This window comes from Choloepus didactylus, chromosome 17, assembly GCF_015220235.1.
Source record: "Choloepus didactylus isolate mChoDid1 chromosome 17, mChoDid1.pri, whole genome shotgun sequence".
In the NCBI taxonomy this organism is placed as follows: domain Eukaryota; kingdom Metazoa; phylum Chordata; class Mammalia; order Pilosa; family Megalonychidae; genus Choloepus; species Choloepus didactylus.
The window spans coordinates 72,993,020-73,011,343 of NC_051323.1; the positions used below are offsets into that span (position 1 = coordinate 72,993,020).

General features: G+C 47.9%; 1 protein-coding gene across 2 annotated transcripts in view; it reads left to right on the forward strand.

Annotated features, from left to right (window-relative positions):
* The window catches only part of AFF3 (AF4/FMR2 family member 3), a 524,208-nt gene that overhangs the window by 486,813 nt on the left and 19,071 nt on the right, over nt 1-18,324 (forward strand). For both annotated transcript variants that reach the window (XM_037806556.1, XM_037806557.1), the window contains 4 exons: nt 824-1,882; nt 4,363-4,487; nt 7,873-8,071; nt 11,055-11,176. In XM_037806556.1, coding sequence (XP_037662484.1) covers nt 824-1,882; nt 4,363-4,487; nt 7,873-8,071; nt 11,055-11,176 — 1,505 coding nt within the window. The remainder of the gene's footprint in view (nt 1-823; nt 1,883-4,362; nt 4,488-7,872; nt 8,072-11,054; nt 11,177-18,324) is intronic.

Sequence of the window (18,324 nt, forward strand, 5' to 3'; positions counted from 1 at the left end):
AGATCCTTAGAGATTCTAGGCATTTCATATTCATTTTTGGAGTTCCACTTGACCCACTGGTGCCAATCTCTAGACAAGAGTTTAAGAACCTTAACTCTTGATGGTGATGTAAGAATTTGCTCTGAGTTAGCCTCACTGCTTACAGGAACCTCCACTTTTGGAGCATTTCAGGCAAAGCATGACAGAGGTGTATTGAGGATGGATTAACCGCCTCAGGTCACTAAAGCATGTGGGGCACATACAGGCCCCTTTTGAAATGTGAGTTCTATATTGCAAAATCCATCTTCCCAAAGCTATTGATTCTGTTGTTAAATAACCATGCCTGCTTTCTTGGACCACAAATTCCATGCTAACTCTTTGTTGTTATAGTTCCACTTAGCCCCTCTTCAGATTTCCCCCCAAGTTTTAAGTCTCACCAAAAGTAAGTGCTTTGACATGCAGGGTCCCCAAACTATTCCCCATCTAAGCTTCAAGGAACCTCAAGTTTATGTACGTATGTCTAATTATTTAAAGTATATGTTGTAAAGTGCTCAAAATGGGTTGAAATGAGGCAAAGTGCCATCCCACTTATTTTTCCAGCGGGCTTCAAACCGCCGCACTGACACAATCCTGCCGCCTGCCAGGGCGGGTGCCGCCAGCCCTGGGTCCTCTGTGCGGCTGAGAGCTGTCCCACAGACCCACTGCTCCCGTTTTCCTTTGCTTCAAGTCCATTCATTTTCCACCAAACACCCAGGGGAGTAAGTCAAGATAAAAACAGCCGGGCCCCTAGTAAGTGAGCCTTTAATAAATGATGTTCTGTTTGTTGCCGATTTTCTGCTTTTAGGCCGAGCCGGCGTCCTCTAACAAGTGGCAGCTGGATAAATGGCTAAACAAAGTGAATCCCCACAAGCCTCCTATTCTGATCCAAAATGAGAGCCACGGACCAGACAGCAATCAGTACTACACCCCGGCCAAAGACGAGGCGCAGGAGGCCGGGAAGCTCCCCGACGTCTGCCCGGCCAGCCTGCGCGAGAAGGAGCTCAAGGGCTCCTGCAAGGAGGAGCAGAGGCCGCGGACAGCCAACAAGGCCCCGGGCAGCAAAGCGGTGAAGCAGAAGTCGCCGCCCGCGGCCGTGGCCGTGGCCGCCGCCGCCGCCTCCTCCGCGCCGCCCGCCGAGAGCGCAGCGGCACCCGCGCGGAGGGCGGCCGCCAAGAAGCCGGCGCGGCGCGCCGAGAGGACCCCGGCCGGCGACGGCGCGCCCTGCGCCCGGCCCGAGGAGCCCGCGGCCGGGGACGCGCTGGGGGCGAGCGCGGGGGGCGCCCCGGAGCCCCCCAGGCCCCGGCCCTGCGGCCCCGGCCGCCCCGGCCACCGGAAGGAGCCGCGCTCCTCGGCCGCCTGCGAGAAGCGCCGCACGCGGGGGCCGAGCCGGAGCGCCCCCAAGTCCAAGGAGTTCATCGAGACCGAGTCGTCCTCGTCGTCGTCGGCGGCGGCGTCGGACCTGGAGTCGGAGCAGGAGGAGTTCCCGCCCGCCAAGCCGCAGAGCGCCGCGCCCGGCCCCGAGCCCAGGCCCAGGGAGGCGGCGCCCGCGCCCCGCGCCCCCGTGGGCTCCGTCAACGCCAGGAGCAGCAGCGACTTCGCCAAGGAGCTGGAGGAGCAGTTCTACACGCTCGTGCCCTTCGGCCGCAACGAACTGCTCTCCCCGCTCAAGGACAGCGACGAGGGCAGGGCGCTCTGGGTCAAGATCGACCTGGCCCTGCTGTCCAGGGTCCCGGAGCACCTGCCGCAGGAGCCGGGGGTCCTGAGCGCCCCCGCCGCCAAGGACGCGGACGGCGCGCAGCCCCCGGGCCACCTGCCCGACGCGCTCCCCGAGAAGGCTTTGCCCAAGTCCAAGAGGAAACGCAAGGTAGGCGGGGGCTGGGGTGGGGAGGGGGCTCCCCGAGTGGACGCCGAGTGGGAGAGCTCACCTTGGCCTTCGGGCCCCATCACACACGGCCAGGAGCTTTACTCACCTTTGCTCACCTGTGCTCAACACTCACATCTACTTCACCTATGCTGGGCGCTGTGCTAGGTTATCTTAGTGTAGCAGTTACATCCTTAGAGCTGGCCAGTAAGTACTGTTGTTATTACTGTATTAAGTCCTGGTCCCCTGCATGCTGAAATAATCACTATATATATATATATATATACTTCTGGAGTGTGCACAGATGTGGGGTATATGCTGAGCTGCTGAGCATGTGTACAATCCAAAATACTTGGTGGATCCCAAGTGTTTGCTGGGAGGGTGAAGAGAGTAGTAAGATGCACTTCGTAGTGCCATTTAGAAACATCCCCCATTTCCCTGCGGGTCAGGATGATCCAAATTCTATCGTCTCCACTTCTGGGGCCACTGCCATATGAAGACACACTAGATACTACAATACTGGCTCTGTACTGAGTCACCAGGGACCAGAAGGGGGCTGGGGGGTCAGTTAGTGGACCACAAGAACATAACCTCCCTGAGGGTGGGAATTCTTGTCTGTTTTGCTTATGGATGTATCCCTAGCACCTAGAAGGAAGGGTGCCTGGCAGAGTAGGCCCTCTGTCAGTGTTTGTCGAGTGACTGTTTGATGACCTGGCCAGAGTCTGTTTTCCCCTTGCCTGCCGGCACGGTCAGCTATCTATGTGCTTCACTCAGACGGATTGTGCCACCCCAACCCCGTCAGAACTTTGTGCCTCTTAAGGGATCTTGCTTCGGAGATGGCAAAGCTATAGAAACAAAGCAGACACTCTTGGAAGCCATGTAAAAGTCCAGTCAGAATTGATAGCTCCATCCTCTGTGCTTCCACTCTGCACTCCTCTTTGTTTTAGCTCTTTTCATGCTTTAATGGCTTACGTGGTTTGGAGCTCCTCAGAAGCTGGAATTGGAGTTCATTGGATTTTTCTCATTTTCTCCAGCACGTAATACATTACATGGCACTTAGTAAGTGCTCAATTAATTTATATTCAATGAATTGATCAATTCATCAATTGAGAATGAGTGTGGATATTACCTCTGGGATGGATGGATAAATGAAGCTTTACTAATGGAAATACCTATAGAGAGATATACATAGAGGTATAGGAAATGTACAGAGACAGAAATTGTTAAACATAGAGGTAAGCTGAAAATATATATATAGCTATCTAGACAATGAGATATGCAGAAAGACATACATATACATTCCAGAATATTCTGTATTTTGATAATTTTATTATTCACGGCCATTTTTATTTTAACTTACAAAGCTTCTTTGATTCTAAGCTTACTGCCCAATACTACTCATAAAATCTCATGAACCATCAATAAACACAGACGCAAGAGAAGTGAAAGAACATTTTCATAGCACTCTTTACTCGGCATCCTGGGGCAGTAAGATGCCAGCACTGGGTGCTGGAGGTGGGAGACTGGAAGGGTGGCAGGGCAGACTGCCACACGCGCTGCGTCTTGCCCTGCTGGAGCCGTCGAGCCAAGGGCTAGAGGTCTGAGCTGTAGTTTGGGCCCTCTACTGGGGCCCCACTCCCGTGAGAGCATCCGGGACCCCTGCAGCAGAACGTGCAGTGACACAACCCCAGGTCAAGAGAGAAGGTCAGAGCCTTTCTGTCTTTGGTGCTGGTATTTGTGTCCCAGAAGGTGCTCAGGGACCTCTGCATATACCGTTAATGTGTTCTTGTGATTTCACAGAAAATGGCACTTTATTGACTGCATTTGCATGGCAGTCTAATACATGTCTGAAGTTAAACATCGTGGAAACAAGAATCCAATCTTAAGTACCATTTTATTAAAAGGTTCTTTAAGCATTCTAAGAAGTCATTGGATAGCAGTTGTTAACAAGATGTAGGCACCAAGAGATGACAATCACTGCTTAAAATTCATAAAAGCATTTCAGAAAGAAGAAAGAAAATAAAAAAGCTCCAAGCTTCTCACTGCCCTTACTGCGTTAAGCCCAGAGAATAGGCAATTGTTATACCTTATTCTGATATCAAGAAATGACAAAATTGGTGATGCTGAGCTAGAGAATGAATCCAGAACAGGTCTTCCTTGGAGGGGAATAAACCCTAGGCCTGTTGATTGCAGAGCGGTTTTCAGAATACAAAGTGTGTTCCCTCCAGAATTTGGTTCATGGAGTCTTGGCTCTCTTCTGATACGCTGTCATTAGTAAAACTGACCGAATCACATCCCTGTCCGTTGAGGGAGCTGACCAGGAACCCACACTGGCACGAGAACGTTTGCCGTTCAGGGTGCTGTCAGGCAACACCAGGATGGGGGCCATCCTGGAGACCTTCCCCAGTGGACATCAGTCCCCGCTAGCTGGCCGTGGCCTCTTGAAATCCAAAGCCGAGTGGTTTTCTCTTATTCCCACACAGTGTGAAAATGAAGACGACTACAGGGAGATCAAGAAGGCCCAGGGAGAGAAGGAGAGCTCCTCACGGCTGAACGCAGCTGCCAACAACACCTTGTCTACAAATCACTGCAGCGTGAACCTCAACAGGTACGTGCTCACCTCCGAGGCGCAGGTGAGGTGGAGGGCCAATGGTCTGAAAGTCACGTGACGCACCATCTTGGGGGAGAGCTGGATTTTTTTTCTTTTTCATGGACTTTATTTTTTAGAGCAGTTTTAGATTTGCAGAAAAACGAAGCAGGAAGTACAGAGAATTCCCATATACCTCCTCTGCCCCGCACACATTTTCCCTGGTTGTTATCTTGCATTCGTGTGCTACATTTGTGATGACTCAATGACCAATATTGATACTTTATTATAAACTCAAGTCTATGGTGTACATTAGGGTTCGCTCTTTGTGTTGAACAGGTCTGTGGTTTGGACAAAGGCGTGAGTTCAGGTATCCACTGTTCAAAGATCTTACAGAATGGTTTCACTGCCCTAAAAATCCCATGCTCTGCCTGTCATCCCTCCTCTCTCTGTCCGAACCCTTGGTAGCCACTGATCTTTCACTTATCTGTATGTATTAAGGGTTCTTCTTTGTCTTTTTGTAGCTTGACAGCTCGTTTCCTTTTATCACTGAATAACCTCCATCGTCTGCACGTGCCACAGTGCAACTCTCCGTTCACCTCTTGAAGGGCCTCTTGGTTGCTTCTAGGTTTTGAAAATTTGATAAAAGCAGCTCTACACACTTGTGTGCAGATTTTTGAGTGGATGTAAGGTTTCAGAAGAGTCGGATTTTTAATGACTGATCTCCATCTGTATCTCCATATTCGCCTCTCTCAGTTTAACCCACGGGTTTTATTTGTGCCTGAAAGGGCAGCTCACGACCAGCTCCAGAGGGCTGCGTAAGGTTATTTCTTTATGACAAAAGACCAGCTCCCAAGGGCTGCATGAGGTTATTTCTTTATGAGAAAAGACCAGCTACTTTGCCCCAAAAGCATCATTTTAAACACAGTTTTGCACACACCCCTCCCCCTGAAAACTTAATACTGTCTTTTTTAAACCATTGTTTTAATAGTAGTGGCTAAGCTCATGAGAGCACTCAGCTTATTATACAAATGAAGAAATACAAACTTCAAGAAGAATCTCCAGAGGATGCCCCTGAAACTCTCAAACGTAGACTAAAAGTTTGGCGTCATGCAGAACCTGGGCCTGCAAGGTTAAACTGCCGCGGAGCAACTCCACAGGGGTTTCATACAGACTCACGTTACACTGAATCCTGTCTGTGATAAATGGCCTCCAGCAAGGCAAGGTCCCAGGTATTTATTATGAGCTCGCAGCTTATCATCAGTCATGGAAGTTCTTTCCATTTAGAAATACCAGGCCTGAAAATCACTTTTCCTCTGCTAAGACACAGCTCAGTCTCCCTGACTGGGTACACGTAAGAGTTTTTAGCAGGAGATTAATGTTCAGTGCAACACATAAAAATGTAAACCAAGAGATTAGGAAAAGATGTAGCGCAGTACTAAAACTCGGAGAGGAGATTGGAGACGGGGGTGCACGCGGGCCCTCCACGGTGTCAGGGATCACTGTGGGGAGGAAGGCAAGGGGCTGGGAGGTCTGAGACCAAGGGAGCCGGCCTTGCCCACGGTGGACCCTTTCCGTGAACGGGGGATGTGGTTCTGGGATTTGTGTCAATGTGTGATTCAGTTACATACATGCTTCTTTGTTATTACATTAAATGACCTCCCCGCAGGCCTAATTGCCATAATCTCTAAGTAGAGTTGAATGTAGACACTATTTCAAGAGATCAGCCACAGTTGTATGAAACTGCATGAAGATATCGTGGTTTCTTGCCTTTGTTCATAATGGAAGGAAGTGTTGAGTTGAGGTAGAGGTTAGTGAAAATGAAGGTGTGACTTTTTTCCATCCAAGGTCCCAGACGCCAGATTAAAAGCTCTGGCTCCTGAGTCTTCACCTCGCAAAGCCTCAAAGCTCTGATATTTCTTTCAAGTTAATTCGTGACACGATGCACGAGACAGTACTTTGAGTTTGTTCTAGGAAAGGGTGGACTGGGTAATTCTGGAAATGCTATTACTACTGTCAAGTTTTGTCAACATGATAAATATCCCAAATATAAGGTGAACCCCACCCCACCCCTATCCCAAGGAGAAACTCCACAAATAATTTTTTGGTCAACTTGAATCTATACACTTGTAATGATGTAGAAGGTGTAATCATATGCCCACTGCAATATTTCACTTAATAATTGAGTTTTACATGCACGTTTAAAATCAGAAGTTATATCAAATAATATAGACTTATAAATACTACTTTTCTCACTCACGTTTCAAAGAACAGTTGTATTCACGTCCGTTTTCAGCATCCATGCCTTCTTTATCCCTAGGTGAGCCACTTTTTGATCCACCAGAAGTGGTTTTCCAGAACACTTCTTTCTAAGTTGTTGGACACACAGTGCTTTTTGAACCAGAAATCTGTCAGAAACCAGAAATCTATCAGCAGAAATTCTTTCCCCACATGCATCTATTAGAATAACATTAAGAACTTCGGTTTGCTCGTTTCTTCTTGAGGCCTCTGTGGCGATTTCTGCAGTGTAGTCACCAACTGAGGAAATTGCTTTTTGAAGTGACTTTTAATGGCTTGTTTGCTGTGATAACCAATGTGTGATTAAGATTCCCATCATAACCCCAGGAATAAGGAGTCAATTTTTAACTGCCTTTACCATTATTTTTTAACTGACTTGATCAGGCAGATGACCTCTATAAGCTTCCCGAATTAGCAATGATTGAGCTTGTGTCACACTTCCCCAAAAATACTTCTCTTAAAAAATAAACTAACATATGATATACAGTATAAAGATATGAATATAAGTGACTCACTCTTCTTTGTATATTCAGATATATACTACAGTTTCAAAAGTATTTTAAAATAAGGAAGTAGGAATCAGAAAATGTAGCTTCTAATGACAGTTTTTTCTACCTGATATTTATTCTGATCAATGGTTAGCTGAGACACTAAACGATTGAAAGTCGATTTCATGCTTTGCAGGTTGTTCTGTGATTCTGTTGTTTTCCACATAGTAATTAGTACAAGCTTAAACATTAGAAGTCTTTTTAGAAATGAAGAACTTGCTACTTACGCTTCATTAGAAAAACAGTAAGTTGTTCATCACATATTTTCAGATACTCGGATGAGGAACTCAGAAAACAAAAGTATTCTTATTCTTAAGTCATTTACGTTGGTGCTAACTACAAAATTACTACTCATCCTGCTAGGAAGAATAAAGAGACTATGAGTGAAATTTGTTTATCGTTTGCTATGATCCTAATACCATAAAGTTGTTTCCTGGTATAATCATTCCCAATAAACTTCCTCGTGACAGGTTTTAAATGGGAGGTTTGGGTCATATATAAAACATTTACCTTCCTGTGCTGACTGTGTGACATCCCATTACTGTAATTTCCTTTTTCAGCTTGGCAATACCAATAAATAAAAATGAAAAAATGCTGCGGTCACCCGTCTCACCCCTGTCCGATGCATCTAAACACAAATACCCCAGCGAGGAGGTAACTGCTGCTAGGCCCAGCAGCAACGGCTTGTTCACGTCCGCCTCCTCCAACAAGAAGCATAAGGCCGAGAGCCAGCCGCCGGCCCTCCCCGGAGACCTCACGGTGCGTGTCTGCTCTTCCTTTCCCAGTTTAAGCAAATGTGAAACGGAGCCCACACCCGTCCTCCACCTGCCTCTAGCCTGGCACGGGTGAACCACACACGGGGGTGCCCGGGAGAACCCCTCGCTGCTGCTGCTGGGGAGACCTGGCAGAGGAGAGTGCCCCGCCACCTCTCCCCACAGAGGGCCTGGGAGGAAGCAGCTGGAGGGGCCTGTCAAGCCTCGTAGGTTTTCAAAGGAAGCGGGATTTTATTTCCCAGCCTGAAAGAAGAGGTCCCAAGGTAATACTGTCCCAGGAGGTGGTAAATTGGGAGTTTTGAACCAGCCAACCCTTTCATTTGGAAACAGTCCTTGCCCTAGTGCAGAATTAAATCTGCATTGAAACTACAGCCCCAGATGTGCAGGATCCCCACTCCGCCTGAGAGGTGCAGCCGCCACACGTGCTCGCTGCCCCCTGCCGCCACCACACTCTCTTCCAGCTGGGGAGCATCTTCCGGGCCCTGGACCCCCGCGGAGGGATGGCAACTTGGGTTCACAGTCCTTCCGTCCATCCTTCCTTCCCCACCCCATTTTAGCTGCCCTGTGACCTGGGGGCAGCTGCTTAACCTCTGGGTGTGTTTCTTTGTCTGCAAAATGGGGGTGATAAGATTTAAATGAGACATTTTCTGAAGAACCCAACACCCGTGGACACCCTTGGAGCTACCTCTGCCTGCTAATTCCTCATCACCCCCACCCTCGCCTCCAGCAGCGGGTGCCTGTGCCCCCCACCCTCTGGGGTACCTCATTCGACTCCCGCCTGTCCCCATGTCTTCTCCTGGGTCACTGTGCCTCCCGGAACAGTGGGGCTTGGGGAGACGGGAAGAAGGAATCCAATGTATGAGAATAGAGCTCCGCAAAGGAAGCCGAGGGGGGCACTGTTTCATGCTTTGTCCCGTGAATTAAAGATGTTAAAGTTGATCAAAGGTCCTGCAAGAGCCTAAATCTTAATACATCATCAAGAAATCAACCCTCTTACACACCTTCATTTAGGAACAATTATCTTTAATTGTGAGCTGAGAGAATCTGAGAAATCCGTATTAGAAAAACAAGGGATAAAGAGCTACCAATTCCAATTCTGGTTTTAAAAAAAACACTTTTTTTTTCTCTTTGTGCCTCACGATCCTTATATTGCAAGCAGCTGTGAGGCAGAGAATTTTAAACCAGTTACAGATTGTACATAGTCCTTCTTTCCCTGAACAGATGTTTACTGAGCAGCTACTTACTGTGTGCCAGACATTGACAGTGTCTGAACACAGTGTCAGTCCAACACATTGAGTCTGCGTCCCCTTGAGGCTGGCAGGGTGGCTGGGGAGAAGGACTCAGGTGAGGGGTCATCCATCATCAACAACACCTGCCGGTGCCAGAGGGGACAGGGAGACTGCCCGGAGCCCTTTGACGGGGAGGCTTGATCTGGGGTGGGGTTGCAAACTTCTCCTCTAAAGCAGGGTTTCTCCACACAATGACAATTTGGGCCAGAAATTCTGTCTTGGCGGGCCGTCCCATGCATTGTGGGATGTTTGGTAACAAACCCAGCCTTGACCCGCTACATTCCAGTAGCACCACCCCCGTCCCCAGTCATGACACCCAAATATGTCTCCAGACATTGCCACATTGTCCCTGGTTGAGAACCACTTCTGGGGGGAGTCGGATCATAAATATTTACAGCTCTGGGGTCCAGGCAGTGTCTGTGCTGCCACCAGCTCTGCTACTGTAGCGTGAAAGCAACCGTAGACAGTCCATAAACCCACGGGCATGGCTGGTTTCCAATAAAACTTTATTTATGAAAAGGGCCAGTTTGGCCCACAGGCTGCAGGTTGCTAACCCCTAATTTAGGATTTCGAAGAGACGAATAGTAGTAAAGCCAGGGCAAAAGGGCATCGGAGACGGAGGAAGGAGCGTGTACGGTGTGGTGAGGAGAAGCTGAGAACTGGCGCGCGAGGCAGAGCCCCGAGGGCCCAGGAAAGAGTAGGCGAGACGTGGGCAAAGCCCGAGTTGCAGGCGGACGAGGCCCCGGGCCTGGTTTTGTTCTTTTATCGAGAGCAAATGGACCCCACTGGAGGATATTAAGACAGATTTGGAAGTGTAACATCGTATTTTCCTGATCATATATGAGAATAAAATCTAACCTTTAAGATGTTACATATAAAATCAGTCCACATTTAAAGAAGCGGTTGGGTACACTCAGTTTTAATGACTTCAGAGAAATCAATTTGCATATCATAACCAAAGTTAGTTGTTTTATGTTCCACGTGTTTAGCACATAATAGGTACTTTGTAAATATTTATAGAAGAGGCTGTGTATCCCCAGGAAATACGATCTTTTAATTTCTCCACAGATCAGTAGTATTCCTTTGTTAGACACGTTTTAAGTAATTTCTAGAAATCCCCTTTGGCCCTTCCTGTTCTTCACAGACACGAATGAGAACCAGTCGCTGTGACTTGATGGCCTCTCTTTGGTGAGGGATGGGACAGTACAGTGATTCCAAAAGCTCAGTCCCTGAGGCAGCAGCAACACCACTGGGGACTTGTTAGAAATGCAGATTTTCAGGCACCATCCTGACCTGAACTAGAAACCCCAGGGTTGGGCCTGCAAAACACACACCCAAGAGCCGATGCCTCCGACGCACAGTCAGCTTAGAGACCCCTGGCCTGGTGGGCTGGAAAAAGCAGGGGCTCGAATCCTAACCCCCGCGCCCACCTGCCAAAGCTGTTTGAGCTCAGGCAGGTTAACCACAAGCCTCAGTTTCGGCATCCATGAGAGTGGGCATAGCGAGACTTCTTTTTTGATGCTATATGAGAATGATGTTTGAAAACATGTGCAAAAGCCCGTGCATGTATTTATTTTTCATTTACACAGAAAGCACCATCAAAAGCTCTTCTGTTTAATGGGTTGATCTTTCAACCAGGGGGCTGGTTTCTCAAAGACTCATGTGTTATTTGTTCTTTAGAAAGCAGCTCACAACAATTCTGAAAACCTCCTCCACAAGTCCAGGCCACAAACAGAGCCGTGGTCTCCGGTCTCCAACGGGCACAAGGACTGCAAGAGGCAGAAACTTGTCTTCGATGATATGTAAGTTGCTGATATAAGAAGATCACTTTGAGGCTCCACAGGTAGACCTGTCCTGTTCTGATTTGCCATGTGGCAAGCTCAACGCGGCCCTCTCGGAGGGCAGGGGAGCCACAGCTGTCAGCATGCTTTTGGGTCCTGCCAGAGTGTTTGAAGCTGCTCGTTCTGATAGGTGGAACACCCAGCTCTGTGGGGGCTGCTCCAGAACATGCACTTAGCAAGCTGAGGCACGTGGTGTTACTCACTGAGCCTTGCATCCCTAAGCACCTGTGTCTGCTTTGGGGCTGTTGGCAGTTCTGTGCCAGCAGAAAGAGAAGCTCTATGGGTTGTGTTAATTATAATAGGCAAAAATAATGGTGATTTACTCCAGAAAGCACCCCCCCATGCCATATTCTATACAACAATATAAACAATTGTTTTACAGGAAAAAAAAATATCCTGTCATCCTTCCCCCAGTCCTGGAACCCCATCCTAGAGTTAAATGGCTTCTGTTTTGTGAGGGATAGGATCACACAGTGAAACCCCAGTGTTATATCCATTAGCATTAATTTAAAAGGAGAATAAATGAGAGGAGAAGATAAAAATAGCATCCTGGAATGCTCTTGAGATGCTGGAAATGACAAATGATAAAATGATACTGAAAATTGTTTAAGACTCTTATGGAAAAAATATTTGGCAGAGACAAGCCTGGAAGACAGAAGATACAGTTTCAGGACTTGAGCTTGAATCCTGTTTTCAAGTCCAGCTGTTCAACAGCATCCAGTACATGTCTGTGTGAAAAGTGAGAGGTCCTGCCCTCCGGTTGCTTACGGTCCAGCTCAGGTGGTGCACTGCAAACCACCGACCCCATGAAATTAAAGGGCACTGAGAGGCTCTGAGTCCCGGCTTCCTGATGGGAAAATCGGGCAGATGACACATGTGGTGCCTGCCTGTGCAATCCGCTGAGATGACAGCCCCTCAGGTGCCTTGAGAATTTAAAGCACTGTACGGAGTGTTTATCGTCCCATCCCCATGTCCTCAGCATCCTCTTCTCCATCCCTGTCACCCAGAGTATGGGTGTCATCTCTTCATTCACCTCCATAGATGTCTCTGAGAAAGGAGAACACTACATAGTAGTCCTCGAGTATTACCTGGATTTTGGTTAGCTATCTGGGACACAGAATTTGGGGGTCGAAAGCCAGATCCACATTTTTTGGTTTCGTTTAATGAAGATGTTCCAGGACCATTGGATTGACAAGTTTAGGGGGCCCAGGAGGACACGTTTTCCCCTCTTCCCACGGCTGTGGTGACTCGGCTGCACTGCACCCCCACCCTCCCGCTGGCCCTCACACCCTGTGTATCGCCCGGCATCTCCCGCTGCTCTTGCCAAGCGTGGGGGAGGTGGTGGTGGCCCCCGGGAGAGCTTGTAGCAGGAGTGCAGTCCATTGGTTCACTCAGTTTATGATTCTGGCTGGGGCCATGAGTTGTTCATGTGAACTGTAGCCATTTTTTAAGCCAGGAGATTAAAATCATGTTTAAGGACAATGTGGAAATTTGCATTCAGATGTCATAATCTACCAGCACAATCAAACAGAGCCAAAAGCGTTCAGAGACTCGGGTACTGAAAACATTAAACTCTTCCAATAGGTGGTTATAAATATGTGGCATTTAAAAAAAAGAATCAAACGGATGGAAAATTAAAATGTAAGGAATTTTCCAATGTATGAACCAGACAGCTAAGCCAGGGACAGCAACAACTAAATGGTTATATTTCAAACTGCAGTTTCTTGGACTATTTTCAAGAGGAAATGTTTCTCCATCTGCTGTGGCTGGAGCTAATATAATTTTGTCACTATCTGTATCAACGAAGAGGCTGTTATCATTCATTCTTCCCATTAGCAATATGTATAATTTTTCTGGCTGACAGTGACAATAAAACTGTTTCTCTTTTTATGGCTTTAGATATAATAAAATTAAAAAGCACTCTTACACGTCCATCATATGGGAGGATAGATGTCATGTGCCGAGTGCTATGTGTCCCATTGGCTTTGAAATCCAAAACAGTGAAGTAAACATGCAACTCAAACAGCCACTCAACCACCAAACTAAGAAAGTTGTAAGGAGATTCTTCAAGCTTGAAAAAGCAAAAATAGGAATCATCTCTCCTTTAAGCAATAAAAATAAGTGTCCCTCAAGATGTCACTGGGCTGGGAACTAAAATGCCTTGCCTGGAAGCCCCTGAAATTGTGTCAAATCTCCCCCAGGCTAATGGGTGTGCTTGGGGCACCTGCTAAGAGCCAGGGACGACGGTGGGAATGCGACAGAATGCGTGGTTCTCTGTCCTTCGTGGGGAGGGGGCACAGGGTGGACCCCCAGGAATGTTCACGGGACACTGTCCCAGCTTCCCCACCAGCAGCGAAACCACCAGCGGAGGCCACAGGTGGAAGGAAAGAACAAGCCTCATTCAAAACGGGGTAATTAGCACCTTGAGTAATTGAGAGTTGACTGACATCCAGTTTTAGTGATCCAGAACTAAGGAGCAGATGCTGTGCTGTCATTTAATTTTTAAAGCCACATCCTGCAGCTTTTCTTAGAAAATAAACTCTTCTTTTTGTCTTATAAATACTCATGAATGGCTGAATAAACATGCACTTCAGACAACCACTGAATATAGTGGGCACTCGATAAGAAGTGTCCGATGAACCAGCCTGATTGTAACTGCATTCCCGAGGGATCGTGCCTTCATTTTTTATTTATTTATTTTTTTTTTTGCTTTCCTTTTCCATGAATGGGAGGAAGCCACATACATGTAAATGTGAATTCTTGGGCTCCTGAGCCCCCTTTCCTGTGTTAGCCAAAATTAAACAGGCACCCAGTTTACACCTTCAGAGTATGGTTGGAACTGAACTAAATAACACTTATTTTAAATTATAGCCCAGGCCAGCTTGTCCTGCATAACTGGCAGAGCAGCTCCACCACCTCTTCTGATATTTAGCAATGGACTAATGGGCAGTCAGTGCTAGACAGCAACAGTTCTAAGGTGTGATTACCCAATTTTTGTTTAAAAATAAATCTGTGAGCCTGCGTCTCAATTAGTGACCGTGCCTGATTCACCGTGAAGCCCTAGAGGCTGATCTTATTGGTGCTGAGCCGTGAGCTCTAAATGACTTGGTGTCATCATTAGTGACAGTTGAGTTATTGGCTGGAGAACACCTAGAAAGAACAACTGTGCCGTGAAGTCCCACGCGGAGCTGAGGGGGGAAATACTTGGCTGGGAAATAAAGCCTCGTGTTCCCGCCAGCCGTGTCACCATGTGGGAAGGCCGTGGACGCCGACTGCCAGAGCCGCCTGCTGCTTCCGGAGAACTTGCTAGCTGTTGCCCATATTTCACGTCAAAGAGTCAGTTGCTATCATCACATCCAGCCGGACCCCCGTCCGTCCCGTCTGGCCCGGTGGCACCGGTGCTGGGAGCCGAGCCACATTAGCGTCCAGGCCGCACAGTGCTGGGGACTGTGGCATGTGACACGTGGCTGGAGGGAGAAAGAGGGACTTGACATTTGTGATGTGATTATGTGCGGCCAGCTCATCGCTAAAAGGTTTTTAATTTTACAGAGGATGGGGAGATTGCCGGATGTGAAAGATCGTGTCTCGTTGCAGCATGGTTTTGTCAAAGACGACCACTGGAAATTCTTGAGTAGACATTTTCCTAGCAGGGTGCCCTGGTGGGGGCTCATTACAGGCAGTGCCCTTCTCCTGAGGCCCCCCACTCCCAGTCGCCTCAAAGCCGGACTCCACCTTTTTTTTTCCTGATAAACCATCAATACTCCTTGATTCATCTTTCCTGGGATGTTTCATTTTATGAAATCCCTCTCTCTCAACCAGCTCCTTATTCTTTTCTCACCAAATCAGAGAGAGACAGAAAGACAAGGACTAGGCTGGGCAGGGGGTGGACAAGGAGCAAGGCCTTTTGGATCTTTCTGATTGAAAGATCCAAATTGTATCATTTTAAATGCCACACCCAGAAAAGAACAACCACCAAACTGACCATTTTCCACATCAACAGCAAGTTGCTTCTGATCGAATGACAAGAATCGGCCGGGCCCAGCCCGTGCGTCCAGGACTGCGCAGGCTGCTTCCTTCGTGTGGTCAAGAGGGAAGTGGGCGGCAGTCTTCAGGGGCGCACGGCCTGGAGGGGGACAGCGGACACAGCGGACACAGTGGACCAGCACTTGTGCATCCAAGAAGCCGACTTCCAGGGCTGCAGTTGAATCCCGGCCGCCTAGAGACCATCTGCCTGCCTCCCTGGGGGAGCACCCCGAGGCGATAGTGCTCCGTACTCTGAGGTGGCCTCATCATCTGTGACTGCTAACTCGGCCTGTTCAAAATAATTACTTATCATCTATGCATTCTCCTCCGTGGAGAAAGTGCCTCAAAGCTTGGACACGGGACGCCTCTGGTGCTTATCGACTGGCAAGCCTGCGGGGTATGGGAGGAGAAGCGCGTGGCACAGAACAGGCTGTTTGTCCGATTGGTGTTTCCACTTCCCTGTGCTGGGGAACCCTTTGGGTCAAACCCACGGAGCTCTTGTCCTCGCCAGTTTTCACAAACAGGGTGGTGCTGCCAAGGGGCGGCATTGCACCGCGGTGGCAATTACAGAGAGAAGTCTGCCAGCCCCTTGGGGACACCACTCACCTCTCCCCCAGCCACAAAGGAGAGGAGAAGGCAGGTTGCTTTAACCCTCCGGAGCAGAAGAAATACCAGGACAGACCCCGTTGCTGCAGAGAACCAGGTCGTGTGTTTGCAGGTGGACGGAGAACAAGGAGAGCAAAGGAAAACATTGCATTTGGAACAAGGGCTCAGATTGTTTCTGTTTCCGAGGGCCCTTATTAACAAAGATACACGTGGCTAAGCTTTGGCTTTTAGGTCACTCAGCGCCCATTTATTTCTGAGCAGCTCAAGATGAGGTCTGCTTCTATATCGTCATCAAACACCATCACTGTGAGAAACCACACATGTAAATGAATGAATGATTCATGTAAATGAATAAAAAGAGAACTCTAGGTTTCTCATGTAAAAACAGTTGAGGATCAGATGAAAAATCTTTGAAAACTGAGGTAATTAGGCTTTATTTTGGTAACTCTGCTGTATTATATTGTCACTGCCGCAACAGTAACGATGATCTTACTTTCCTGCGGACTTGGATATTGCCGTGGGGAGCTCTGCCTGCCTCCGTGGTGGCCGTGTCCACTGCACTGCTGGACAGCCAGGTGCTGGGTGATGTCCCATTGGCCCCATTGGCTTTATAATGACCTGTACAGGTAGAGCCCACCTGAAAGGAGAAAATGGGCCAGTCACCAGACACCATCTTCAGTCTCTCTGGATAAGGAGCCCTCCATTGTATGCCAAGATGAGGGGCGTGAGTAATGTGTTTGTGATGGGTCTCTGGATGGAACCTTTTTTCTCAGCAACTCATGTTACTGTTTAGGTAACTATGATATAGTCAGAAAAGTACATGGGTGTTATTTATTACATGCACCACTATGAGAATTTGTGACTCAGTCTCCATATCAAGTTTAAAAAATGCATTCATATGCTGCCAGAAAAGACAGCATCGATTAAGGAACCCATACTAGGAATTATGAGCTACTTCCATCCATAAGGCTAACTTAGAAGCTGGTGAAAACCAAGATACAAGAGCTTATTACCAGGAGAATCTTTTCATGCAAATGAAATGCATTCGAAAGGACGGTCTGTTAGTGACAAGGTCTACAATACAGGGCAAGAAAAAATTACCAAACTCGTCTGCTGGTGTGTGGAGTGGATAATGATGCGGAGAATTTCAGGTTGCCATGGAGACTTCCTCTGGCTCGTTGGCTGTGATGCGGCACCCTATCAGAAGCCGCCTCTCCTTCCTAAGCTCAAAGTGAACTCTGCTACTCAAGGAGAATTTGTTTGGCTTCTACCATGTGCCTAAAACTGTGGGATGAGGCAGATCAAAGGGGTCTGCAGCACGATCCCTGCTGGAAATGACCAACACAGGTTCGCACATGCAATGACTGTAGCCCAGTGCAGCTCAGACGGTCCTGAAATGCCAGAAGTAGGGTGCCAACAAGAAGTGCTACATGAGACCAGGAAGAACAGAAATGAGCCAAGGAGCAGGAAGTCCTCACAGCAGTAGAATTTGAGGATGGGTAACTTGGCTCGTGGTCGGTATTCAGTAACTATATGTTGAATTAATGAATGAGTAGAGAGGTGAGTGTCACAGGAAGGAGGAAAAGGATGAGCGGAGCTTCAAGACAGGGATGGCGTGTTTCCAAAACTGTGAGAAGACCACCGGGCTGTGGTCGAGGGCCTTGGTGAGTGATGTGGTGCAGGGAGCTAGCAGAATTACAGGGGCCCTTGAACTGTTATTTGATCTCATAGGCTCTGGAGATTGATTTTCGGTTTTTGAACAGTTTGGTGATGTAATGAAAGCCATGTTGTATAAACACTGGTGAAGGGATGAAGCTCAGGATGAATTGGAGGGGAGCAAAACTAGAGACCAAGGCACCAGAAAGGTGATGAAAGGCTAGTCTTGGGTAGTGGATGCAGTCATTGAAAAAAAAGAGGAATGTTTACAAGGAAGCATTCAGAGCGTTTGATAAGGGGGGGGTGGGTGGGTACAAAGATGAAGGTACCTAAACAAATAGGCTCTTGGGTCCCCATCTTAAGCTCAGGAGACAGATCCAGCTTTGGAAGAGAAGTGGGGTCCTGTCTTCCACATTGGGGTATGAAGCAAAAAGGTAAAAAACATATATATATACAGTGTAAATTACTGGAGTTGGAATCAAAGACCAAACTAACAGTCAATGTATGGACCAAGAAGGAAAAACCTCCACGTAAAGGCAACTGAGAAGACATTCAAATAGGGGCACGTGGGCCTCCAGGAGATGAACGAGAGGACGCAGAGGGAAGGCGCAGGGCCTCCCTGAGAAGGAGACCCCAGGCCTCTCTCACCGATGGAAGAGGAATGGATGGTTCTGGACCTTAAGGATGTGCTGCAAGTGTGTTCCTCGTTTCTCTGTTGGGAAAGTCAGTACTGACCATATTTCATGGAGAAGTAAGAGGCAGGAAACCGAGGTCCTTTTCTCACTTCAGTGATTTGTGACCCAAAACTAATTATCTGCTATGAT